At 31.1% G+C, this 27,487-nt stretch overlaps 1 protein-coding gene across 1 annotated transcript in view; it reads left to right on the forward strand.

The window, feature by feature from the left end:
* Positions 1 to 27,487, forward strand: part of LOC129800948 (MAP/microtubule affinity-regulating kinase 3-like) — a 151,571-nt gene that overhangs the window by 98,223 nt on the left and 25,861 nt on the right. The window contains exons 10-13 of the mRNA XM_055845693.1: positions 7,303 to 7,309; positions 9,959 to 10,149; positions 19,453 to 19,523; positions 25,475 to 25,598. Of these exons, the coding sequence (XP_055701668.1) occupies positions 7,303 to 7,309; positions 9,959 to 10,149; positions 19,453 to 19,523; positions 25,475 to 25,598 (393 nt within the window). The remainder of the gene's footprint in view (positions 1 to 7,302; positions 7,310 to 9,958; positions 10,150 to 19,452; positions 19,524 to 25,474; positions 25,599 to 27,487) is intronic.

A 27,487-nucleotide genomic window follows, 5' to 3' on the forward strand; every position in this document is an offset into this window, starting at 1 on the left:
TTTTCCTTTTCTTACTATTTTTTTTTTTTCATTGTAATTTCTCTGGAGACACTTTTATCCTTTGACTTTTATCGTCATTTTATTTTTGAGATTGAGGATGGTTTTTCTTTTAATTAAATGGGGAATTACTTTTGGGGATTTTAAATTTAAGAGAGTATGAGGATTACACTAAAGGAAGAAACGTGCGAAAAGATTATAATTTTATCAAGAAGTTCTCTTTTCCTAACAAAATTAACTTTGTCTAATTAAAATGTGAAAATTCAGGTATTTTGTTAATACTTAAATATTTCGGAGTAAAATATTGTAAATTTAATTGATTTTTTTTGGAATCAATGAATTAAAAAGATGAATGATTAAAAAGAAGCAAGTTAATTATTTAATGGCAAAATTAAAGATTTTGGCTAATAACAATTTAGAAGTTGCAATCAAAATCCTTAAAAGACCTTTATCAATATGAATCGTTTTTAAAACTTAGAAACAGGGATTTAGAGGAAGCTTGTGCAGCTCCGTACGGAAAATGATGTCTAAATTTTAAGATTTTTTACTGAATGCGAGACAAACCAAATCATTTATTCCACTTTGTCAAAAAAATCTCTTACTCATTAGGTTCAAATTTCCACCTCACAAAATTCCTGGAAATCCTTAGATTTTCCTCTAGAGAAAAATTAAAATTTAGTGGCAATTTTTACGAAGCTGCTCCGTTTTGCTCAGCTACGTACAAGATTTTTCCACTTATGTACGTCTCATTTTCACCGGAAACACTACACTGGATACAACAATTTGAACATTACTGTTTAGGTCGAATTTTCATCTGCTTTATTTAACCATTTGTAGGAGGTATGATGCGTTTTAAAGTCAATTTAATACTATTTTTCTAGCAAATATTTTTGTGACATTTGGAAAACCATTACCTAAAAGAATTACCCTTCTTTTAGAAAGTGCTTTTGTGCATAAGTGTTCCACGTATTTTTTTATAAGCATTTTTATTAAATCCACAATTTTTATAAATTTAAATAATCCTTGAGGCACTTTGCTTTATCCTTTACTATGCGCACATTTGGCACCAATTTTATTCACGATACTGAACCATGAACAATAATTTCTTCAAATTTCGGAACTTCTATAAAAATTGTATTTTTGACATGTTTACTTTGAATCTGAGGGGTGATTAATTCATGTAATTCAATAAATTCAATGTTTCTTAAATTTGATAACTCTTATTCAATTAAATATAAATCGACCGCCCAGAATAAGAAACGAGTAACTCGCAGTAGGCAAATTTTACAGGAGAGCAATTTGAAGCTGTGATTTTACATGCAGAGTATGGAAAAATTCCCATGCTTAATACCATTGGAAACTTCGTAATGACTAAATTTTTCCTATGTTTCTCAATAAACATGACTCCGCAATATATTTTAAAAACTGGCCACTTTCCCATAGTTTTTAAAATATGGTTTCGATGAGTCACATACATATTGTAAACATAGAAAATTTAGTCGTTACGAAGCTTCCAATAGTATCAAGCATGGGCACTTTCCCCTTTTGAGATTTAAAATCTCTATAACTTTGAAAATAATTATCTTCCAAGTATAATATTTACAGGAAGGGTAAAGGATATGAAGATGTATCCAAAAAGCGAATAAAATGATTTTTGTAAAAAATCGACTTGGATTTGTAACTATCCTGTCTGGTATGCAAAAACAAGGGATGAAAGAATTTCTAGTATAAACAGCGATTATTTACTAATTTACCAATTAGCAAATAACAGCGATTATTTAGTAAATCGAAATTTCTATACAGTTGTATATTTTGAAATTTTCGCGGAGATTCAATAATTCCATTTTTCGTCGAAATATTATCGTTTATTAAAGGAATAATCAACTGATCTATAGTCCATAAGGTCCTCGACAAACCTGAGGATTAGCCGAGAGACGACTAAGCGTAATTTTATTCGAAATAATGATTAAACTACATTTCCATAATTTTCCACTAAGTCGTCTCTCGGCTTAATTCGTAAATGTGTCTAGAGCATAATACTAAGCGGATCAAAAAGTCTGACATAAATGAATTAAGAAGATTTTTTTATGAGAAAAATCGGTTGAAACTCAGGTTTTCCCAGTTTGAGGGAAACTCAAAAGTTGCTTACTTTTCACTGGTGTTACTTGTAAATGCGTAAACATAAATGGACGAAAATTTAATAATATTCTAAAAACCTTTACACATTGTGACCATTTACAAATAAAGTTTGAAAATTTCGAAGATCTATTTGAAAAATCAAAAAAAGGCAATCTTGTTAATAATTCCGCAAGGTGGTTGAAGTACTTTTTGTTCGAATTTCTAAATTCTCGATGTCAAAATGTGTCGGCTTCACTTCAATTAAAAAAAAAACACACACAAAGCAATGACTCTTACTATTCCTATCCCATTGCTAAATCACTTCATAATTTGGCTAGCTTTTTAGTGTATTACTTTATAAATTTTTCCCATCTTGTGCAAAAATTTCAATTTGAAGATTCGAAATTGCGTTTGAATCTTCGAATATAAACAAGATTTTGTACGAATAGAGCTCCCTTTATCTTTCACTTAAGTAAACTTCACTTCTTGGCATCCGTCAAAAATTGCTTTTTTAATTGATGTCAAAATTCTGTCAAAAATGCATTTTTTTTAATAAATTTTCTAAAAGTTTGTTGATTCCCTTAGTAAAAATCCAGACTTTGTGATCCACTTAGTGGATTGCCTTTAGGAACGGCATCTTATCATGACAACGCTTTTTCCTCACTTCTGGCTTTCTCTTCGAATTAGGGACATTGAATATTGCGTGAAGTGGAACTCTTAATGTATTTTTCACAAACCTCCCATTTGATGAAGCATTGGCATTTACTTTTCATTAATTCACTGGATGAATCCGGGATAAATCTAAAGTTGACCATTCTGCCTCTCGAGAGATTTCATAGTCAAATAGAGACAATACTCTATCTATTGATTCATTGCGGCTGTAATTTGATAGTAATACTGGTTATCTAAAAAGTTCGCGTAAAAAAGCATAAAAGAACATTTCATAATCAAAAACTAAACTTGTACTAACTAATCTTGTTTAGCTCAATGCACTTGGCCCAATATGGCAATATAAGAATACTAAACCATATTGGAAATTATTGTTTATTCGATTCAAACTTTCGGATACGGAAGATTTTCTTTACGTTTTAGACATTAAAATAAACAGGGACTTCATAATTCGAGTCTGCCCTTCCGTCCTGTTGAAAAAAGCTCACAATAATATTCATATTTACCCTGGTTCAAGATAATATATTCGGTGGCAGTCAAAATCTCGAAAGCTAAAATCCCGGGAGCCAAAATCCCGAATGCCAAAATCTCGGAAGCCAAAATCCCGAATGTTCAAGATCCTGAAAGGGATGAAATTATATGGAGGAAAATGTTTAGAATAATTTCCCACCAAGACACAGAAGATTTCCCTTTGCCTCCAGCAAGCACGGGTGCAATCGTGGGAGTAGCTATGACACTTTTAAGAATTAGGGATTTTGGCTTTCGGGATTTTGACCCATTCGGGATTTTGGCTTTAGGGATGTTAGCTTTCGGGATTTGGGCTTTCAGGATTTTGACCGGGACCCAATATATTAATAACGAGCAGCCTGAAAATTAATACCGAATATATTTTAACCGATATTTCATACTTTGTTTTCTTTGGATCCAAATATCCAGCTTTAGTTCACTGAAATATTTCTTACATTGATTTATGATCCTGGTAATAGGTCCAATATTTATTCAAAGTTATAACATGATTCTTAAAATCGGTTTAAATAAAGCTGGTTAAACGGTAAAGCGGTTTAAATAAAGCTGGTAAAGTTTAATAAAGCTGGTACAACATTCCATGAAGGAACAAGGCCTTCCCGCAAGGTGATTTCTAAACACGCATTATTATTTTTTTCTTGTACGGGATGAGGTTATAAGTCCCATGCCACGTGGAATAAAGTGCAGTGAAGCTCACTGGATGCAATTCGAATACCTTTAACGCCAGAAAAATTTCTGGTGACCTAAAGGGGATTCAAACCCGGGACATTTGCATTATAGAGCGAGTGCTCTACCACTTGACCCATTGAGTGCGTTTAATAGTAATAGTCGTAATAGGTCCAATATCCAATATTTGTTCAAAGTTATAACACTTTTCTTAAAATCGGTTTTTATTACACTTAAAATGGTTCAAATGAGGTTCAAAATGATGCGTGGAATGACTTCTTAAAGAAAAACGTGGTATCTGGGTTTAACACTTAATCTAGCGACCTTTTTTGGTTATTGGTTGTGGCTCTGTCAAAGACCGCGATAGGTAGGATACTCAACAATTTTTTCTTGAAAAAGAGGAAAAATTTGACCGGTCTTGGTAGGTTTAGTGTTAAGATGTCTTCGGTACTTACACTTATAATAACATTATTCATTTGAAAATATGTTTTTACTTGAGTTTTTCAAACGACCGATCCTTAATTTAATTTTGCGGTTATAGGAATTGTGGTCAAACTTTCCATTTAATTGTGACACGGTTACGTATGACTTATTGTTGAGAGCAACAAGAGAAACGGCTGGATCGATCATTCTTGTACCTTTTGTGAAACATTTGAACTATTTGTCAATCACCCCATTTTGCTAGACTTTGCAGATTGACAATGTTGGTTATCCCTCTTGAATTTATCCTCCAGAGGTTTGTAATGGTTAACCGATCCCTCTGTGGGAAATACGTTTATAATTTGTAGGTAAAAGCGGTTTAATTATTAAGATTTTCTTAAACTTGTGGCTACGCAGAAAATGCAGATAATCCGATTGTTTAATTTTCTTTTAGGGAAAAACTCTTAAAATCTAACGTTCAATGTTTATATTTTCGTATAAAAATAGCGTTGTTAAGGAAATCAATAAAAAGGGTATATTAGGTGAGATTCTTAACAATCTCACCTACTATAATCCTAACAAAATTTCATGTCGTCCGATCGAGCTCAAACTTGGCCAAAACGTGTTTCAGCACTTCCTGATCACCACGAATATATATGTGGCTAATTTACGTTCCCGGCCGGCCGGCCGGCCGGCCGCTCTTTGGAGCTTAATAGCTCCTAAACTAAAAAAGATATCGACTTGCGATTTTCGGCAAAGGTTATATATCGGGTGAAAATTGCAACTTGGTGCATTGACCCCCCACCCCCCACCCCCCACCCCTCCTGCCGCCATTTTGAAGACCCCCCTTTTTTTGTTTTCTGAATAGCTCCGCCCCTATGGCATCGAGCGGGCTCAAATTTTAGTATGTTATAGCTGGGTCTTAGAGCTTTCCATCAATACTAAACTTAAAGTCCCCCGACCCCCCTGACCCGAGCTATAAGGGTCCAAAAAAAAAATTCTTAAAATGGGCATAACTCCGGTTCTAATTGTCAGAATTTAAAAAGTGAGGGCTTTTTGGAAAGCTCTCGTGAAATGCCACTTCCCCTTCTAACATCGCAAGTTCATAAAACCACCGCTAGGGGCGCTATTATTAAAAAGAAAATTTTTAAATCTTAAAAGTTAAATAACTCAAAAATTCCATTGTGCATCGGGCTGAAATTTTAGTATGTTGTAGCCCTTGATTATACCTATCAAACAAAAAAAACCTTAGGTCGATCTAAAACCCCTGACCCGAGCTATAAGGGGTCAAAGTTCGAACATTGACCGGCCTCTATCTCCGGTTCTAATTAACATAGCGACCGAAATTTTACCTTTTTGGTTTCGTCTCGATGAGCACTTTCAGATGGAAGTTCAAAAATTCACCACAGGTGGCGCTGTGATAGCGTCAAAATTCATCGAAATTCAAAGTCACTTTTCTCAAAAACGGCATTGTGCAAGTTAATGAAATTTTAGTATGTTGTAGTCCAGTCTAGGACGTTTCCAAAATGGTGCGTATGAGTGCTGTGGTTTCAATAGAACCGGAGATATGAGGGGTCAAAGTTCACGAAATTCAAAAAATCATATCTCCGGTTCTATGTGACCGATTTTGATGAATGAGGGCTTAAACGAAAGATCTCACCAAATGCTACAACTTTCTAGAATATTTGAACTTCGTGGGACCAACACCAGGGGCGCCACAGTCGAAAAACCATTTTCAATATCACATAACCTCAATTATCTCGACACGTGCTTAACCGATTTTGATGATTACTTCGACATAATTGTAGAGGACATTTGTCTCTACATTTCGTCCATACATCATTTTCCGCTCAGACTACGCTATCACTCCGATTTTGCCGTTTAAGTGTGAAAAAATTGATTTTTCCCAAAATAACGCTTTGAAATCACTCAGATGCCAATTTGACTGCCTCTACTCCACAAAGATACTTAAAATATGGTTTTAAATGGAAAGTCCCACAAAATACAACAATTCTTTGATATAGTTGAAGTTCATCAAATGAACACTTGGGGCGCTCTGGTCGAAAAAACGAGTTCAGAAACAAACAACCTCTATTATCTCGGCTTCTAATTAATCGATGAGATCAAGTTCTACGGCAAAATTATAGAGTACATTCTGGTCTACATTTAACCCTATATCACTTTTGTGCCAGTTCATCTAAATCCTTGATATTTTGGTTTAAATACAAAATTTGTATAATTTCACGAATTTGATTCAAGATAACTGAATGGCGACTCACAATTTCAGCTCTAAATCGAATTTGCATGCACTCCGAGTTAGCTCACGTTAAGAATCTCACCTACATAAGCCGGTTAGGATTATCTGTCCCTTTTTTTTCTCACAATTTCCTGCCAAAAAATTGACGCATTATAAGAGACCTTTTTTCCTGGCCGAAAATAGAAAGGATAAAGAGACAGTGTCCTCAAAATATTCCTCTCTATCAATAGCTGTTTACCAAGAAAGTTCCTTTTTTTTGTATTTTCCGCTTTTTTTCATACGTACTTTTTTTGTACTCGTTAAGGTTAAAAACAAGAAAATCACCGTCTATTTCGTGTCATATTATTTATTATTGAGGCTGATCCTTAGAAATGTTACAGTTGTTTCACTGTCATCCCCTTAAGACTCTGTGTTTTTTTTCCCAGTGAATATCACTTTGTGGCATTTTCGACATTATTTTTCTTTTTTTGCTTTTGGGTGCGTGTTGCGCCAACTTATTTTGTGTTTCGCCAATATGATGTGTCATGGCAAGTTAACTCAATGGGTAAGGGTTGAATTTTGAGAGGTGAGGAAGATGCCGTGGGTATTTTTTTCTTCTCACTCTCTTATTTGTTATATATTTTTTCTCCTTTGTATATTTGGAAAAATAGGAAGGAAGTTTGATGAGGTGTCTCAAGGGTAATATGAAAGGAAGGTGTTGTTGAAGGTGGAAATATTTCAATTGAATCAAAATGGAAGATATGACAAATTTGAGGTGAATGAGGTGAATACATTGAGAAAATGGAGAATATAGATGAAGTCAAGGGGTTAATCATAAGACCTTCAAGATACATGATTTTTTTTTGATTTGGTAAAAATTAGCAGTTGTTCGATACTAAAAAGTTGAATTGCCACACGTTTGTTTTCCTTCGAAATTTCATATCCATTCCATAACTTGGATGACTTTACCACAAGTTGTACGTAAGGTTTTACCGATCCTACCAATAGTCTCTACCGATCCTACCTACCATGTCTGATCGGTAAAGAACATCAAGAACATAAAGGACATTTTTATTTAGAAAAAATACGTTTTCTAGAGCTGTTTAGTTTTTGACCTTGAATAATATCGTTACAAGGTATAATTCAAGGGCATTGGCATTTCTACAATGCATTAGAAAATTTTGAGCTATCAAAAAATCTAAGTATTCTAATTTCAAAGAACCTAAGGATAATATTCTACTTTCTAATTGATTTTACTGCTCGAACTCCACGGGGAGAGCAGTATATATAATCCCTCGATTTTTTTCACCTCCCAAAATTTCCACCTTCCACCGTCCTTATGCCGAAAATAGACACAGGCTGATCCTCGAGAATACTCAGCTCAAAAAACTTGGCGGTAAAAGATCAGACTAAACCATCATACACTGAGGATTTAGTATCAAGGATTAGCGTAAATTTCGATTAAATGTGCTCACTTTGATAGCTGAAAAACCTCTTAAGTGCAATATCAATGGATTTTTCGTAAAGAAAGAAGCACTCTGACCTTCCTATTACCTCAATCTTAATGCATTTTAAGATTTTGCGACATTGCGTACCATCACTCTCCATGTTTTTTCACCTAATTGACATTTCGAAAAGCACCCAAAAACCCCCAAAATGAAGCCTTTTATTTTCAACACTGGCGCTGATGTCGCCTAATCCCCTTAATTTCACTAGACCTCTTGAATTTAGAAGATCAGCCTGATCCTCCAAATTATGGGCTGATCCGTGAGTGTATTGACACCAATCCTCATTTTTCGAGCTGATTCCTAAGCCGATCCTTATGTCTATTTTGGGCTTTAGGTTTAATCATTCCTAATAACGGTTTTTCAAGGTCAAAGGTTAAAAAGACACTAGAGAGCGCATTTATCAAGCGAATGGGGTCAAGTTTGGGGTCGTTGGAAAGGTCTTGGAATTTCCTATAAAACTGAACTGGTTCCAATCGGTTTTAAATCGGTAATGAAACGGTTCATAACCGATAAATGAGTTTTATACGAAATTCAATTAAATTATTCCTGAAGTGTATTTTAGGAAATATTTTTAGTGATTTATAAGTCGGTTCAAATCGGTTGTGAACCGGTAATGAAACGGCTATTTGCCGATAAGTAATTTTTGTTCGAATATAATTTTTATTACTCTTCAAACTATTTTCTGGAATCTATTGAGTGATTTATGAATCGATTCAATCAAATCGTTTGAGTACCGGTGAACGGTAAATGATACGAAAGTACTTTTGAGGTATAGCATCTAAGTCACGAGTTCGAGCATTTCGCAAAGCCTGGGACGTTTTGCCACCCCGTTTTACAAGAATAAGTGAATTTGAAAGATATTGAAGTTTTCAAAAAGTTTTAGCAAGCCCTAGGCTGTAATAAATTGGTAGTTTTGAATTTTGAGAATTTTCACATTGGTATAAATCGGTAGAAACCGGTATGGTATCAAATAAATGTGGATTGATTTAATTGGAGACTCATGGAGTGGTGAAACATGCGAGTTTGTGAACTTTGAGATTTTTTTGTTTCTGTTTCAATGTTTCAAAACAGCCATCGCCGTCTTAACGTTCATTGTAACCTCCAAAGCATAGCGATTGAAGAGTCTCTGAAATTCTATTTCATGATATAATATTATGTTTCAATACCTCAAATTTTCAGAAAAGAGGTTTGGGTGAAATCCATAAGAAACATATAGAAAAAGTTGAATTGTCCGAAGCTTGAATAGTCCGAAGGTACCGCGCTTTCCCCTATGGAGATTAATAAGAAAATATTATTCTTTTCATAAGAAATATAGGAAATCTTTTTTTTCAATTTCCAGCTCTTTAGTAATAATGTAAATTGTCGTTTAGTATACTCTTGATTGCCCCTTGTTTATTTTTGAAACACCAACGTGGGAATATTTGAAGAAAAAAAAGAGAATAATGCTTTTCTGTGCTTCGGTCTGCATTCTGTTCGTGGATAAATTCCTTGAAAATGGAAAACAAGAAAGGATTTAGGAATAAATTCCATGGTGTGCAATTTGTGGAATTTATATTGCCAATTATATTATTTCTGTTGACTTTTGTAAATTTCTTCTATGTTTAAATTTTATGTGTCTCTCTCTGCGTTTCACTTTAATGACGTTTTATTTGGTTTAATTTTATTGTGCAACTTTGCACTGAATAGGTGATTTTTATTTTGTAGTTGATGAAATAATTATATTTTGGAATGTTCTCTCCATTTTTTCTCAAATTTTGTTTTTCTTTTAAACTATTTTTGTTTATTTCTTTAAAAAATGTTTTATGTATAAATCTGTGAGGATTCCCTCTTAAAATTAATACTGAAATTTTGTCTGGGTTCAAGTTTTGCCACTGCGGTGTCTGAATTGACACGTGGTGGTTCCACGGGGGGCGCCACTGGTGCTGCCAGTGGTGGCGGAAAAGGACATGTGAAGAGCGCCTCGGTGTCGAGTCCGGGTCCATCGGCGGAAACTGACCCATTGGGTCCGAGGTACAGCAAAAGAATAGAGATTGAGCAACAATGTTTTTTTCTTTTTTAACATTTTCTTTGCTGTTGAGATGCCTTTGTGTTTTTGTTCTCATTCAGAATGCTTTGAGTTCAAATCGCGTTGATTGCCAAAACCAAAAAAATGTTTTTTTTTGTTCTCTCTAATTCAGTGAAATATTTCAAAAGCTGGAAATTTTTTTAAAGGTAGCTTTACAATTTGAATTCTGTTGCTCAATATCTCAATGATAAAATTTTGTATAGAGAGCAAGATGTTGAAGATTTATTGTTCTTTCTTTTCTTAACTTACTATACTTTGCAATTTCTTCTTGCTCTTTTTGAAAATGTTAGTTTTATTTTTTAATTTTATTCTTTTTTCTTAAAAGTTGTTCTATTAAAGGCTTATTCACATGATACCAAAAATGTTAATGCATTTTTGCAAAAGACGAATGTTTTTATCTAAGTTCTTTTGTAAAAATACAACTTGTATTTTTTCCAATGTGGAAAAGGTATTTTGACTGCTGCTCGTTTTAAAAGAATATAAGTTTTTGTATGTGGTAGATAAAAAAAACAATTTACATTTTAAGTTTATCCCTGTGGAGAGAGCAAATCAATTTTTCATCGAGTTTGTTTTGTAAAATGGTTTTCTGTGGAATTTAAAATGACAGGCTTTTTTTTTTAATTTTTTTATTGTTGGATTTTTGAATTATTACTTTACAGTGATTGTTTTTTTTGTGGGAAATATAATTGTAAATTAATTTCGTTTTTAATTGGTTTTTGTTTCATCGCTTCAGTCTGTTTTTTTTCACTAAATGCTGAAGCATATCGTGGTTTAGTTGTAAAATACTGTTACTATTTTAGTAGTCTTTTTGTCGATAAATTAATTATTCTTTCAAACACTGAAAACACACGTCATTACCAGTGAGACAGACTGAGATACACATTTTCCTAATGAAAGATCCGCACGGTTAAATTTTGTTTAATTAAAAATAAAATAACAAAAAGGACATATTTGAACATTATTCCTTCAATAGGATTAGAAATTATTAACACAATATCTCTGTCTCTTTCTCCCTCATGTATGCTGTGCAAGAGTGAGAGTGAGACAGTATAAATTTTTCCGTGCGGACCATCTAATATTGAATGCTATTCTCATTCTTTTTTAGTGTAAATAAATAAATATTTATATTATTATTGTAATTTGATAATAAATTATGCTACGATTTAATTTATTTATGAAGCCATATCTTGTAGAAATGGTACTCAGTTTTGATCATAAAATAGGCCTAAAGACGTGTTACATTTACTTTTTTTTTATTAAAACAAATATCCAGAAATAATTCTCTTTAAATGAATAAACTGTTCGTCATTACTAATTAACATAATGGTGAAAATTTTATTTAACAATTTTAAAATGTCATAAGTCTTCCATTAAAATATTATAAATATTAATCTTTTATACATTTTAAATTTTCATCATTTGGATTATTAAAAATAAAAGAGCTTTTTAATCCAAAGCTGTGTACCATTCAAAATAATTATTAGTGATTTTTTTTTAATTAATATTAACAATATCTTTATTTTGATTAAATATTAACCAAATGTGACTTTATTTCTCTCTTTTTCACGCAATATTATTAATCTAATGGCTGCTTCAATAATGACTTATCGCAAATATTGCCATCATCAACTGACAACGCTGAATGGTGAGTGTTCTTTCATTTAATTATTATTTTTGGGGGGATAATTCGCGTAAAAGTCACATTAGCAGTGGTCTAGCAAGGTTTATTAAAAATAAGCTTTGTGCTTTTATTGGTTTCATTCAAGAAATTTAATTTTTTTTCTTAGTTTTTTTTATTGTTGAACTTTAAAAGCTTTATTCGTGAGTTGTACATATATGATGATTTTAATTCAAATATCAAACAAAAAAAATAGAAATCTTTATTTTGATGACAAAAAGCTATATTGGAAAGTGAAATTATCATTAGGGGAAAGTAGGGCACATTTGAATGTGGGGCAGCTTTGAAATCCGGATTTTTCTACTATGTTGTAAAGGAACTGAGCCATATCGTAATGTAATTTAGCTTCTCAATCTCTTTGTTACCTAAATTATATCATAATATGGCTTAATTAAAAATAGGTATTTCAATTTCAAAGGTGCTCCACATTCAAAAGTGTCCCACTTTTCACTCTAGGGCAGTGACGACTCGGTAAAACAATTCATTATCCTGTATATTAACTTGAGAAATAAGAAAAAGACCTCTATACAAAACCGGAACTATTTTTGTAATATCATGGATGGAAATTTTAATATGAAAAATTTGTCTCCTTGATTATGCTCCACCCAAAAATTATTTAAAGTAACGACCTCTTCAAGACGTCAGTGTCAATTTGAGTTCAAATTTTTGGAATTTTTAATATTTTATAATATGAATATTATTAGACGAAAAGTACAAGCAAGTAACAGAAATTCAATAGTGGGCGGTGTCTAAAAGTTTTTGCATTTCTGAAGCAATCTTTTAGGGGTACCAGGCTTGTATTTTACATTAATTTGTAAAAATATTATGAGGTACAGAATATTTTAAGTTCATTCGATTTTAAGGAATAAAGGAGAAAGTAGGTGAAAAATAATTCAGGTTTGCTTAGAAAATTTAACTGTGGGCGTGGTCTATTTTCTACGGTGTTGCAATATTTCTTTGTTAAACATTAAAAAAAAAACTTCTAGAGGACAGCGCCCTACCTTCGGACGGCTCAAGCTTCGCACAATTTAATTTTTTTTTCTATATTCCTTATGGGTTTCACCCATAGCTCTTTTCTAAAAATTTGTGACATTGGACAAAGTATTAAAATATAATATTATAATGGGCCAAATTAATTTATAACACATTAAAAAAATGATTTGTGCGATGCATAAATCGTCCGAAGGTAAGCGCGCTTTCCTCTAATATTTAATAATTATAAAAGGTAGCCACAGACCTGGAATGGGAGGGGGGCAGGACCTATTTTTTTTTAAAATAAAGTTTACGAAGGAAATACAGAAAATATGGAATCAAAGCAAAAAAAAAAGAATAGTAGATTAGGGGAATGCTTTCAGGCTTCGCACACACTCTGGATTCGAACACTTCATTATCCTTCCCATATTCCTTTAATGAATCTGACCTAATTTTTCTCACAAAGTGTAGGGCTTAAGACTGTCTATTAAAAAAAAATATTCTTTTATACTGAGTGAGGGAAATCCGAAAAAGTTAAAATAACATTCCGGAAATGGTTATTTCACCCTGTAGTATTGATCCGATATCGATGTAAATATTATGCTTTTAGGTGTATTAGGGGTTAAAGTTACCCTTTTCCATGTTAATTTTACCCTTAAAAAGGTGTAAAATTAACATTAAAAAAATGTCGATATATTTTTACACCTAAAAAGTGTTAAATTTATGAGGAAAAAAAAGTTAATCGCACCCCCGTTTTTTCTCAGTGTAGCATCGGATTCATTGGAAGGAATATGGGAAAAATACGAACTGTTTTAAGTCAGAGTATGTAAGAAATCTGAAGGGTTTTCCCTATAGTAATAAATTGTTAAGATTGATTTTTCATTTTGCAATATATTGGGATTCTTTATTATCTTCGTTATCTCAGTTTTCGTAATTTAAAGGGGTTCTGTGATCCTTTTAAGGAGATATAAAAATAGAATTACAAATTATATCTGTATACTGCAACACATTATAGAGAACGCCGTATATGTTGAAAATTTTCAACAACGTTACAAAATTTCAAGAAAGTCTTTTTGACTAATTTCTCTTGTTGTTTCGTGTGTTTTTTTATTTTGTTTCTTTGAGAAAATTGTGTATAAACTTTGCATAATTTGACAATGATGGACATTGACACTTTCCAGTATAATGAATTGATTGATTATTCTGTGAGAGAAAATGTTGCTGATGAGTTACTTTCATTAATATTAATCAATCAATTTTCACTAAAAAAAATGATTGAAATTCTCACGAAATAAATACGAGAGAGAGAGAGAGAGAGAGTGAAAAAGAGAAAATTTCATGCATGTTTTTTCGTTTTGTTCTATTCATCCAGTTAAGAATGATTTTTGTTGTTAAAATTTAATATATAAAATATATATATAGGTTAAGACAATTGTCATTAGACCTCTTTTCTATGGATGAGAATTCAACTTAGCAGTTAAGTATGACACAAAAAAAAAGTATCATTTGTTACAGCAAAAAATCTCATTTATTGTTCATTCAAGTTATTCACACACAAAAATAAATTTAAAGTTGTCCTGCATGGAAATTTGTTAAGGAAATTTCATGTTTTGTGGATTTAATTAAGTGCAAAACTCTCAGTAGATTGTTTTAAGTAAAGCATATTCCTCAGAGTGCACGAGAACAGAGAAACCACACAAGTTTAATGTACATAATGACCATTTTAAGTGGATCAGTCAAGATTGCAGAGTACCATTTTCTAATGAATTTGTGGTGTTTAATCAATTTCATGTGTCTCTTTTAGTTAATGACTAAAGACTTACATCTGGGAGTAGACAGGTCAAAGTCTTATCTCATTTATCTCATACTTGAGCAATTTTCTCAAGTGCTTTGAGAATTTGTAGTTGTAAAAGTGAGAGAGATATTTCAAGAATTATTTTTGCTAATTTTGTTTTTTCTTTATTTTGGGTTTTGTTTTATTTTTGTTAATTAGTGATTCTGAATTAGTGATTCTGTGACATTTTCAATGACTCATCAAGATATGCATTTGAAGTAAAAAAGATGTTGGGTGTTTTTTTAGAGAAGTGTAATAATAATATAAATAATAGTAATATTTTATTTAAACTCTACATTTCCCCCCTTACAATGCGTCTGCCGCCGTCTTAGCTTTGTTGACCAGCCTCAGAAGCCAAACGGCAGAAATGCTTCTTCACTGTCTGGTATAATCGAATCCTTTTTAAAAGTAATATTTTTAAAAGTTTTTATAAAAATTGTATTCTAAATAAAGTGGTATTGCAATGAAAAATGAAGAGGAAATCTTACTCCTAAAATTGTTTTTTTTTAGTACATGACTGTTCTCAAGTGCTTATGCTATTTTTCTTTTTGCTGTTTTTTGCGACTTTTCTATGTATTGATTCCTGTCTCGGCTCTTTTCCCCAATCCTCGTCCTACCAAAAACCACCAAATAATTGTGACATGAACCAATACAAAGAAAAGTCGATAATGCAGAAGCACTTGAGAACAGTAGTACTAAAAAAATATGGTTACGCGAAATATTTCGCCTTTTTATTTTTCATTGGAATAACAACATAACACATTTAACTTAATAAGGTTTTCTGCTGTTTTTTTTTAAAGAAGAGGCTGGGTTGTACAAGTTGGAGGTAACGGTATAATCTTTCGATTTTTTAAACCTTTGAAATTTTGGTAGTGCTTTACAGACTGTCAAAAATTTTGACAAAATCTTACGTTTTGTGAAAAGTTGTCTCATTAAATGTGTCTGAATATCTGGCAGGCTGCCACCAGATCCATAGGCCAAACGTTTAGAGACTGCTACTTGGGGTCTCTGAGAACTCTCTCCCAATAAGTTAATCTTGACATCATTGACACTACCTTAATTTATTATCCATTCCGCGCTTCAAAAGGGGTGATAAGGTATTACAATTCTTGAAGGGATAGGTGGGGCTACATTGATATATGACTTTTTCGCCTATTTCTAAATTAAGCTGGTCCTTACAATTATTTTATTTAGATTCACAATTGTTTTGTCTATCCAAATTACAACATATTAAAATTCAGTTTCCTTTAGAAATATGCGAGAAAATAGTATAACAATGCAGCATGACAGCTTAAAGTAGCCCCACGTCTCCCTATTTGTTTTTGTTTCACCTGTCTCTTCTTGATATCTCAGACAAATGGTCTGAGATATCGACTTTGTGTTTAAGATGACACTCCTAATATTTCCTGTTTTTTTTTAGTCTTAGTTTAGGCTTTCTCTTCACATGTTATCTGAGTTTTTTTTTCTAATAAAGTAAAAATTTAAACCTCTGAAAAGGGAACATTTCTAAACTATTTTTTGTCAAGATGAGATTCATTCGTAGGGTTTGGAAATTTAACACGAGTGTGTAATATTTTCCAAAAATAATCGACAATTGATGTTAATAAATTTATTATTGATCGGTAATGAATCAGTTTACATAATTTTTCAGTGATTTGGACATATTTTCAGATGATTTATGAACCATACTTGATTGACTGTTAAATCTGTACACACCCCGTAGAGTCTATTACTACTTCGGTACTTCATAATGAATTACGATTCATTATTTAAAAAATAATATCCTCTATTTTGATTTTCACTCAAATTTTAATGAAAGTTAAAATTAAACACAAATTCAGCACAATTTTCGATATTTAATTAATTTTTAATTCAATATGGTGCGAAATACGCATTGATTGGTGGGGAGAAAGCAATTTTTATTTTGGGCTGAACCTCTTCCCATCGCCGATTACCTGATTGTACCTTTTTTTCATTTTTTTCATTGAAAGGAAGTGGTATAAAATATTTTCAATTAGTACATTTTTATGGTCCAACATCTTTATTTAAATGATTTAAATTTTTAAATGTATACTGAATATGAGTCAGAAAATGATTTAAAAAAAAGAAAATAAGTTTTTGAAATGCATAACTGTAATAATAGTTTTTAAAATTATTAGTATGTCTTTGGATTGAACTTAAAAGTGAAATTGAATTTCCATTAAATTTCTCTGGTGATTCAAGTTAAAAGGGCACAAAAGTGATTTTTTTAGTGCACATGTTTATAGTATATGGGCACAATTCCCGTCTTTAGTTGGTTCTCTGTAATTTTGATAGAATTTATCCTTAAAGTTGAAGTTAATGCAATAACTTGAGTTTTTGCGAATTTCAAAACTTTTCTAATAGTGTAGGGTGAAAGGAACACCTATTGGCATTTTAAAAATTTGTGTCATGAACTGTTTCGGTACCATTTGAGATATGAATCTCTTTTTAGTTGTAAAATCCGATTAATTGTGTTATTCCAATGAAAAATGGATATTTTTTCGTAGGGACGGGGGCAGAATTAGCCACGCATCGCATTAGACAGTGGGATGTTATAGCTTGCCGTTGAAGAAATATTGAAGAAACCACTTATTTGAAGAAAACACATCTCTGAAATATTGAAATATTTATCAGCCTATAATAATGTTTGCATTTTTTACAAATTATACGCAATGAAAAATTTTATTTCCTAGCTAATTCTGCCCCGGTCTCCCCTACTTTACTTTTTTCAACAGCTTCTGCAGAATTGAATTTTTCTTTGTGTTTTGGTTCCTGTCATGAATATTTGGTGGCATTAGAACGCGATGAGGATAAGCGCAAAGCGCAACAATTGAGACAAAAATCATAATAAAGAAAAGTCGATAATGCAGAAGCACATGAGAACAGTGAAGTGTTAAAAAATGTTCAGAAGTAGTATTTCTTCTTAAGAATAGCACCATAATGGTGTTATTCCAATGAAAAATTAACATTTTTTTTAGCATTTTTCTATTCTGAGGTCTTCCTACATTATCGACTTTTCTTTGTGTTTATTCCTGTCGCGACTGTTTTGTGGTTTTGGAACACAATGAGAACTGGGCAAAACAGTTTATAGAGACACCAACGTAACTGTGTTATCACACTTGCACATTAAAATTTTAATATGATTCACATTAATTGTCGCTGGTGAGAGTCCAAATGTGTAATTTGTGTGTTTGAATCATTTTATATCCAAAATTAGATCTATTTGTTGATAAAAAGGTAGACTTGGCCCGCAAAATTTGATATAAATCGATTTATAGCATTAATGCGAAAAATTAATGTGATTTTCTCTTTATTTTTTTAATGTGAAAATATTTATGCTTTAGGTAAATTTAAACTTATTTTTGCAGGCCAAGTCCACTTCTTTAGCAATAAATAGAAAACCCGCAAATATTAAGTGACTAAAAGACACAAATAACATATTTGGACGCTCACAAACGACAATTAATGTGAATCACATTAAAATTTTATTGTGCAAGTGTGATAACGCCGTAAAGAAAAGTCGATAATGCAGTAGTACGTGTGAACAGAAAAGTGTTAAAAAAAAAGGTCTCGAGAAGAAAGATTTCCCCTTTTCATTTTTCATTGGAGTAGCACCATAACTCCTTTAAAGTTTTTTTTTTAAATTTAATTCCTGAAGAGATCGCTGTCAGCACGTCCTGGTGCGAAATTTGTAGCATCCATGCTAAAATATTGCAAGAGTTGCAAGATAATCGAATATGTTGTACACGTCTTCACGAAATACTCTTAAGTCATGCAAATTTCTCTATTTGATGTACCCTTTGATTTTCTCAATCGAAAATCATCTCTACATATGCATCGAAAATATTTAACAGTCTTACTTTTGCATTTAAGATTCTTACTTCATTCGAGATAGAATTGTTTTAATTCTTCAATTCTGATTTCTTAATGTAGGATATCATAGATTAAAAACGCGCGTAATATTACTTCCATTTTATTACATTAAATAAATATTAATATTTTGACAAAACTGCCAAAAACTATTCCTTGTTCCAAAGGTGTTCCTTCGGCTCTAATATCATTAAACTTTTTTTTGGATGATTCTGCAGTGAAAAATTTTCGATGAGAAAGCAAAATCGATAGTCATCCATTGAAGTTCTTAATGTAGTACTCAGTCTGTGATATATGAAGTTGAATTATTTTCGACTTTTCACATTTTTTTCAACTTGAATTTTGTGATTTTTCTCTACCTCCTCTTGATCTCATTTATAAAGTAAAAGAAAAAAAACATGATTTCTACGAATGAAGAAACCAATTAAAATCATCTTCTAACGAATAATAACTTCCAAATGAAAAATTAATAAAAAAAAGAGAATGAATTAAGCAAAGAAAGTTGCTCGATGGAAACGGAAAAGTTTTTCGGAAGCAAATATTTCCTCAGCCAATGATACAGTTCTCTAAACTTTTCAAATGTGATTTCGATGGTTGATATGGGAGGGCGAAGAAGAAAAATATATATATACATAATAAAAAAAAAACAAAAATCAATGGGAAAAAGATGTCAAGAATGTGGTTGAGGAAATTTTTGTATCATGGAATGCAATTTTCATATGCTTTCTGAATAAATAATATAGAATGATGAGATTGTTAGATAGCACACACTGTAGACTTTTTAGTATAAATCCTTGAGATCGAATCACTATCATTGTTATGAGTTTTTTCTTCTTTTCTTGGTTGTTTTCTCAGTTTGCTGAATCGCATCAGATTGACACCAGCTGTTAAATCTAGCCGTCACTTTCCCCGGAATGTTCCATCACGATCCACATTTCATTCAGGTAAGTTTTTCCATTCCATGCACACATTTTCACATCCTTTTAGAACGGATATAAATACATATACGATAAATGGTTCAATGATGAGAGACAATGAGAGACAAGAATGATGCATATATAGAATATTTTCCACACTTGTTCTCATCATTCCACCATACATTGAGTTTGGTGTAAGTTTTTTTTTTTTTTGGTTCTCGACTTTGCTCCTTTCGTTGTTCATTTATCTCTTTGATCGTCTTTTTTTTTAGAAGAACATGAGAGCATTTGTGGAAAATTGCTCTACAAGATGAAGAAAAAGATCAGTGGTTGATTGGAGTTTAGACTTCCGTGAAAAATGAAAATTAAGAGAAAAAAACGAAAAATGAAATGGTAGTTCAACAGTTGAAGAAGATACAATGAGTGTTGATTGTAATTAGATTTTGAGAGAAAATGTTCAAGAGGTATAAAATTTACTGAATTATTGCATTTCCTTGTCGATATATGATTTTTCTTTCTCCTGTTTCTCACTTGATTGAGTTGTAAAACGGTGATTTCATCGTCGGATAGAATCTCAGGAAAATGGAAAAGTTGATTTAGAAGACCGTTGAAAATTCACTAGAAAATTTATCAATACACAGAAAAATTATTTCGTAAAATACAGTTCTTAATTTATTGTAAATTCTCACTGGGGACTCACGAATGTTCATAAAATTGTATAATGCACTAAAAGGTTCGTATAAGTTTGTACTATTTATTAATGTTCGTAACATAATAACTTGATAAGCTTCTTTGGTGTTTTACAAACATTTATTTCTATATCTTCGTAAACTTTTGGCAATTGTTCGTAAAGTTTTGTCAATAAAAAAAAAGCGTACGAAGAACCAATGAGCAAAATTTTTACGAACATTTTTTTGTTTGTTTATGAACATTTACGAACAAATATTTGTAAAAAAACAACAATTCTCATCAAGCGATTCTGTGACGAACATTGTGAAAAAAGTACAAACTTTTACGAACTTGTTAGTGGAGTTATACAATTTACGAGAAATTCGTAAGTTCCCAGTCAGGGAATGATTTCACAAACATTCACGAACTATTTTATAATTTTTTCTACGTGCTAGGGGAAATGCTCATAATTTTGTCCAGTTTCTTATTTTGGACACTTTGAGGATAACATTGGACACTAAAAATAAATTGATTAAAATGATGGATTTTTATTCCAATATTTGATGAAAAATGAATTCTATCTAAATATTTGTTCTTTTTGGAAGATTTTGACACTAAATACGTTAAATTTTGAATATGATTTGAGTTGAAATTGCTTTGTTGAAAATTCAGTGTGAGCAATTGCTTACGAGAAATATGACAGAACTTCGTGGCTTACTTCAGTCTTATTTAGTTTTGGTGAAGTACTAACAAAGTTTGTTCGCTGTTTTTGAGTGATATTATTGAATATTCATTGAATATTGTGTTGATTCACGTTACTGATGATTTGTACATTTGACCTGAAGTGAGATTTGCCTTGTGAATTATATTTTTCGTGTGAAAAATGGGAAATTTTTTAAGACATTCACCAGTGAGGTGATGATTCTTATTTTGGACAGGTGTTTTTCTCACGAAATTTCGTGAAATTTTTGGCTTTTGTGATGACTAGGTTGGACAAATGCCTGGAGAAACAAAGGAGCATCATCTCTACGAACGAGATGAGGCGAGAAATGCCTTGAAAGGCTCCCGGAAAGGTCAGGGAATGAGCGAATCCGCACGTACTTGGAGCACCGAAGTCAACTCACTTTAATGATTGATATGGAAAGTTTCCGGGCTTCTTGTGACATTCTACGTTTCCCTTACATGAACAGGAAGAGGACTTGGTAAGATTGGTTCATCAAATGAAGAACAATGGGCATCCTATTGAGGCGGATTAGCTGTCCAAATTTACAGCCAAGTTGGCCAAATTAATAAACAAGTTGTCCAAAATAAGAGTCAAATTCACCTCTACATATCAATTCATTTTTAAACGTATTAAAACTAATTTTAGTAAAAATGAGATGATAAATAGCTTGCCAAGTTTCTAAACAATCCTTCTGAAAAGAGAGTAACAAAAAAAGTCAATTAGTATTGAAAATATCGCACTTCAAACTTGGGATATCGATGCTTATATGCAGACTGTCCAAAATTATGAGCACTTCCCCTAATGGAAAATAATCTTGCTAAAAATTTATTACTTAACTTGAAAAAAAAAAACCAAAAAATAATACAATTAAAAGATATTCCAATTGTTAATTTGATTGTTTCATGAAAATTTTCCGTTATTTTTTAATTATTTTTTTCATATTTTGGACAAGTTTTGAAAGTAAACAACAACCTCGACGTAAAAATAACGTAACAGTACCATAAAACTTACGATTAAAATATGTCACATTTCACCGCATGATAGCATTAGAATTATATTGATTAGGAAAAGGGTGGGGTTGTTTCAGACTTGAATGATTTTCGAAAAAATCAATTTTTTTTTAATAATAAATTAATATTTATGAAATGTGCTTATATATTTTTAAAAGAAAAAAGAGCTTTTTTATGGCCACTAAACAATTCTATCAGCAAAAAAAATCAATCTTGGTCTGTAGAAAAATTAAAAGTCATCAAAAATCCATTTAAATCAAACTGAAAATACGGGGATCATTAATAAACTTCTTACTTTTTCCTTTACCAAGTATATTTCACTATTTTTCAATATTAATTATTTATGCTTTCTATTTCATTTATATATATCAAATTTCATTTCCACAAAAATACTGTTCAATCTGTTACAGACATAGGTCTTATAAGAAATCAGCTGCTTGAACTACCAAACTCTATCTTACAGCATATAAATATTATAAATTATTGCTTTTTTGGTTGTACGTTGTACTATCACAAAATTTTCCACTCGAACAATGATTTTATTTCCCACAAGTTATTGAGAAATTTTATGGGCTCTATATGAATCTGTTGATAATGTTTCCAGATGGGGAATTTATTGGTACTTAATTTAAAGTGGTTCTATTGTAAAAAATACTGAATTACATTAAAGTCAATTTTGCATTAGAAGTATGCGAAAAGATCGTATATCAATGTAGTCTTCTTGCTCAATATAGCCCAAACCTCCTCCTAACCCAAAAAAATTTGTAATATTTGTACTTTTTTCACAAAGATTTTTCGTGACATCATTATAACAAGCACACAATAACTTTTGTTTGTGAACATGTTTTCAAAATTTCCCATGAGAATGAGTGAGATGACTAGATTTAGATCTCACTCACTCACATTGAAATGTCAAAAACATGTTTAGTAAACAAAAGTTATTGTGCGTTGAGCATTACTTGACGAGCATTTTTTGTTTACAAACACTTTTTTCATCTGCAAAACAGATGACGAAATTTTACGAATACTTTTTAGTGTGTTTACGAACATTTACGAAGAAATGTTTGTAAACGTACACAAAAGGCTCGTTAAGTGAGCAAATTACAAACAATATTTGTGAAAAGTACAAAGTTTTACGGACTTTTTTGTCTGTTATGTAGTAGGATTTCACAAACATTTACGAACAATTTTACGAAATATTGTTTTTTCTGTGATACACTTTATCCAATCAACTTTGGGAGTATCGAAGAAATGTCCATATCCATGTTAAAGAGAGTCGCTTTTGGGTGGTTTTTAATAGACTTAGCAGATTCGTCTAATGCGGGATACACATGGTTGTAACTACGTTGTAACAAATATATCTTGGTACAAATTACAAATTTAATAACAGACATAATTTTTGATGGTTAATTCACTGAATGCTTCCTCAAGCAGATAATGTACTTTGAATTTCTTAATGATTTTAATTTTTCTGGGGAAGAATATTGCATTTGAAATCCTTAATAAAATAATCTTGTTTGATCAGAAAATAAAAGAATTTGATCAGAAATCACTTTAATTTATTCCATTTTTTCCAAGTTGCTTCATAACTTCTTAATAATATCTATCTCAATGAATATTTCACAATGTTTAAACATAAAAATTTATGACTTTCATTTATATTATCTACTACTCAATTTTTTGCACAGTCTTGAATATATGATTAGACAATTTTGTACTTTCCGTTTTTGTACATTTCAACTTGATGTATCCGAATTTGAAATGAGTGGTATTTCTTTATATCATTCGTTTAGTACATTTTTACTATTCGAACTCGACAGAGAGAGCAATAATATTTAATATATCTCGATTATTTCACTACCCCAAAATTTACACCTTCTACCGTTCTACCCTTATTGGAACACTTTTCTCAGCATATCTTTTCAGGTTTCAGATGATTTCTAAGATATTATGTCACGCTATTTGTTCGTCTGTCTGTTCGATCGTCCGTCGCTATCTTTAGATGCCAAACGATAGAGACTTACGACTTTCGCGGACCCCTTCCTCCAGTTCTAAAATCGGCCCAAAGACTGTTAATATGGGCCTTCTGTTTCCATATTAAAACCATGTTTTTTAATACGAAAATTCCATTGAATTATTCCTTATATCGGGTTTTCAAGGTTGAAGGTTAAAAACGCTCTTTAGAGCGCATTTCTCAACCGAATGGTATTACGTTTGGGCTCGTTCGAAAGATCTTGAAATTACTGACAAGTCTGAACCGATTCTAATCGTTTACGATTCGGTTATGAACAGATAGGGTAAGTGTGCCAAATTTCGGCATAGTTGCATGCAAGCGTCAAAGTCTCAAGTTTGAAATGTAATATTTTTAATACAAATTGATTTTTTTATTCTTTCTTTTGTAAGAGTGTTGCTTGGAACCTTGTAAAGAGTTTACTGTCTTTATTTACTCTAAAATCATTCTTAATACATTTTAAAATGAATGAAAATGTAGACATAGCTTTGGTGCCCTATTTCGGCCACCTTCATTCTCATAGTTCCTTGCCCTTCAGGAATTCTTCCAATGTCTTTTTCACGTCATCTCGTTTGTCGGAGCTACATTTTTTTGTTATTCTTTTGCATTATATAATCTCTAGAGTACGTAAAATCTAAAAGTTCAGGGAAATTCGAGGAACAAAAAAGGTGGCCGAAATTGCAAGCTGGCCGGAATTTGGCACACTTACCCTAACCAATTTTTATTTGAATTCAATTGTACCTCTTTTTTCGGCGTTTTTTCGGCGACCTTTTGAGTATTGAATAAATCGGTTCAAACCGGCGGTGAATCGGTACATGATGCGAAAGTACTTTTGGGATACTAATCTCAGTCACGATTTCGAGCATTTCCCAAAGCATGGTACACTTGAACCATGTTTTTGCAACCTTTTTTCTTTTTTTTTTGTAAAATCGTCATTTTTTTTTATTTTCTATTTCCTTTACAATATGATCATTTTATAATTGTATTATTTTATTGAAAGGAGAATTTTTGGAAAATTAATGCAATTATTTAATCATGGTTGTAGGCACCTATTATTACCTTTAAAAATTGTCTCTCATTTATTTCTACTACAAATTGTGAAGGACATCATAGAGAACTATTTTAATATGATATATTCAAGCTGATAAAGTGTTTTTTTGTTTAATGTAATATTTGACATAATACTCTCACCTGCAGAGTAGTGGATTTTTTGTGTTACAAACCAACAATGATTTAATTTAATTTTCACTGCACCCCCCTTACAAATTTTAATGTCACTCTCGTTTAAATTTCATATTAACACTTTTCCATATTTAATTACATTGTTAACAAAGTTATAGTAAAACAGACACAAACACAGACACAAAAACATGTTTGAGATTGATCCTGGAACAAAAGTTTGTAAACATATGTTATTGGTTTTAATTATTGGTAAATTATTGTGGAATGTTGCAGAAATGTGAATGCAATTTTAATTCCATTGAAATTAATGGAGTTGGGAAAATTTTAATTAACTCAACTTTTGCTATTCTCTAATTTTGACACTATTTCGGTGAAATTTCAGGACAAACAAGAGCCAGGAACAACACAGGACTGGAGTATTCGGGAACTGGTGGCACGACTGGAGACTCACCACATTCAGGACGGACGAGTTTTTTCTCCAAAATCTCCTCCCGCTTCAGTAAACGGTAAGATAAAGTTTTTTATCTTTTTTAAAGTATTTTTTACAAAAAAAATATTCACAAGACTTTGGATGGTTTTTCATTGCATCTCAAGTCACTTGTTTGTTTTACATTATATATTTCTATATTTTTTACTTTTTGAGAAACAATTTTCTATATTCTCTATATAATTATTGTGCTCTCGAAAATTTGAGAAATATAAATCTTAGTCACTTTGGTCGTTGATTTTCTTTCTATTAGATATTTTTATTTCTATTTCTATGAATTTCTTTTTGTATATTTCTTCTTTTAGAAATATACAAAATTATGCGTGTGTTTTAATTTATTTTTTGGGTGTTTTATTGTAATTATATAAATTCAGCACAATGTCAGTTTTCTCTCTTCATTGTGTTTGCTGTTTGAATTTTGACAGAATTAAATTAATTTTGAATGTAAAACATGATTTACGTCCCAATGCTTTTTTTTTTAAATATGAATATTATTCCTCTTGTTTTACAAATATTCTTTCTTTTATTGCTTGTAAGAGAAATGAAAATATTTTTGAAATATATTACACCAAAATTAGTGCTTTCTGAAATTAGGAACAGTGCGTTTTGACCTGGAAAATTCTTCTGCTCTTTTTTTTGTTTTGATTTTCTAATTTTTATCCAAACCGAAGGACATTCAAATTAATATTATTTTAAAAATAATAAAGATATCTAAAAAATAAAAATTTCCTATTAAAAATTTTACTTTTTAAAACTTTTTAAGAACAGATTCAAATTAGGAAAAAATTCCTAATCCCGTATTATAATAATTTTATTAGTTTGTGAATTAACATTATAAAAAAAAGAAAAAAGAATTGAAAGTTCCACGTCTAAACGCAATGCCATGTAAAAATATATTTTTGGTTATTGTTTCTTTTTTTTGTGAAAGAAAAATAATGCTAATTAATAACTATCTAACCCTCTGTTACCTCATTAAAAAACCACAAACATACACAACATTGCATGCATTTTTTTATTTACTAAATCTTAATATTGTTAATGGTGTCAACCTACATCCTTCTCCTTTGTTTTTTTTTAACAATTTTATTGTGAATTAATTTGCTGAGTATACATTTTGATCATTTGTTTTTAATAATCTCACTCTGCACACAAATCGATCTTAGTGCCATTTTTACTGTCCATTAGATTATAAGGAAGGTGTTTTTCCTTCAATTTAAAAAAGAAAAAGAAAAATAGAAAAAAAAATAAAATGGGGTTTAGTGTGAAATAGTATACTTATAGAAAGAATTTTTAAATTTAGTTTATAAAATTGGAAATTCATTATTTTTTAAATTGAAATTTATGTATTTAACATGGTTTTTTTTCTTTCTAAACTTTCCTTTTAAATTAATTTAGTTTCATTTATATTTATTTTGTTAATTTTTCCTTTTTTATTCTAAAACTATTTTTCGTATATTGTTCATTTCAGGTTTAGGGTATTTACGGCTAAAAATTAGTCTTAATTCAAACACTATTTTAGTTTCTCCTTTTAGAAAAGCAAAAAAATAATAATAGTAATTTTGAAATTAATTTTTTTAGTTATTTTATGTTTTGTTTCATTTTTAATTTCAAAAAAAAAGAAAAAATTTAAAGAAATATCCATTTGAAATAAACTCAAATTTTTAGAATTATTAGTTAGTAATATTTTGAAATAACAATGAATAAAAGAGTTATAAAATGTCTCTAAAGTATTTAATTTTAATTTATTTGTTATGTAAGAGCACACTTTAAGATAGTTTTAAGTGAAAAAAAGAAGAAACCCCTTGACCGCCTGAAGAAGAAAAAAAATTCCAAATATTTTCTTTTTGTCTTTTATTTAATTTATCGTTGTAAATTTCAAAAATCCTAAAGTTCCCCGGCAACGCAAAA

Source organism: Phlebotomus papatasi, chromosome 2, assembly GCF_024763615.1.
Source record: "Phlebotomus papatasi isolate M1 chromosome 2, Ppap_2.1, whole genome shotgun sequence".
Taxonomy (NCBI): Eukaryota; Metazoa; Arthropoda; class Insecta; order Diptera; family Psychodidae; genus Phlebotomus; species Phlebotomus papatasi.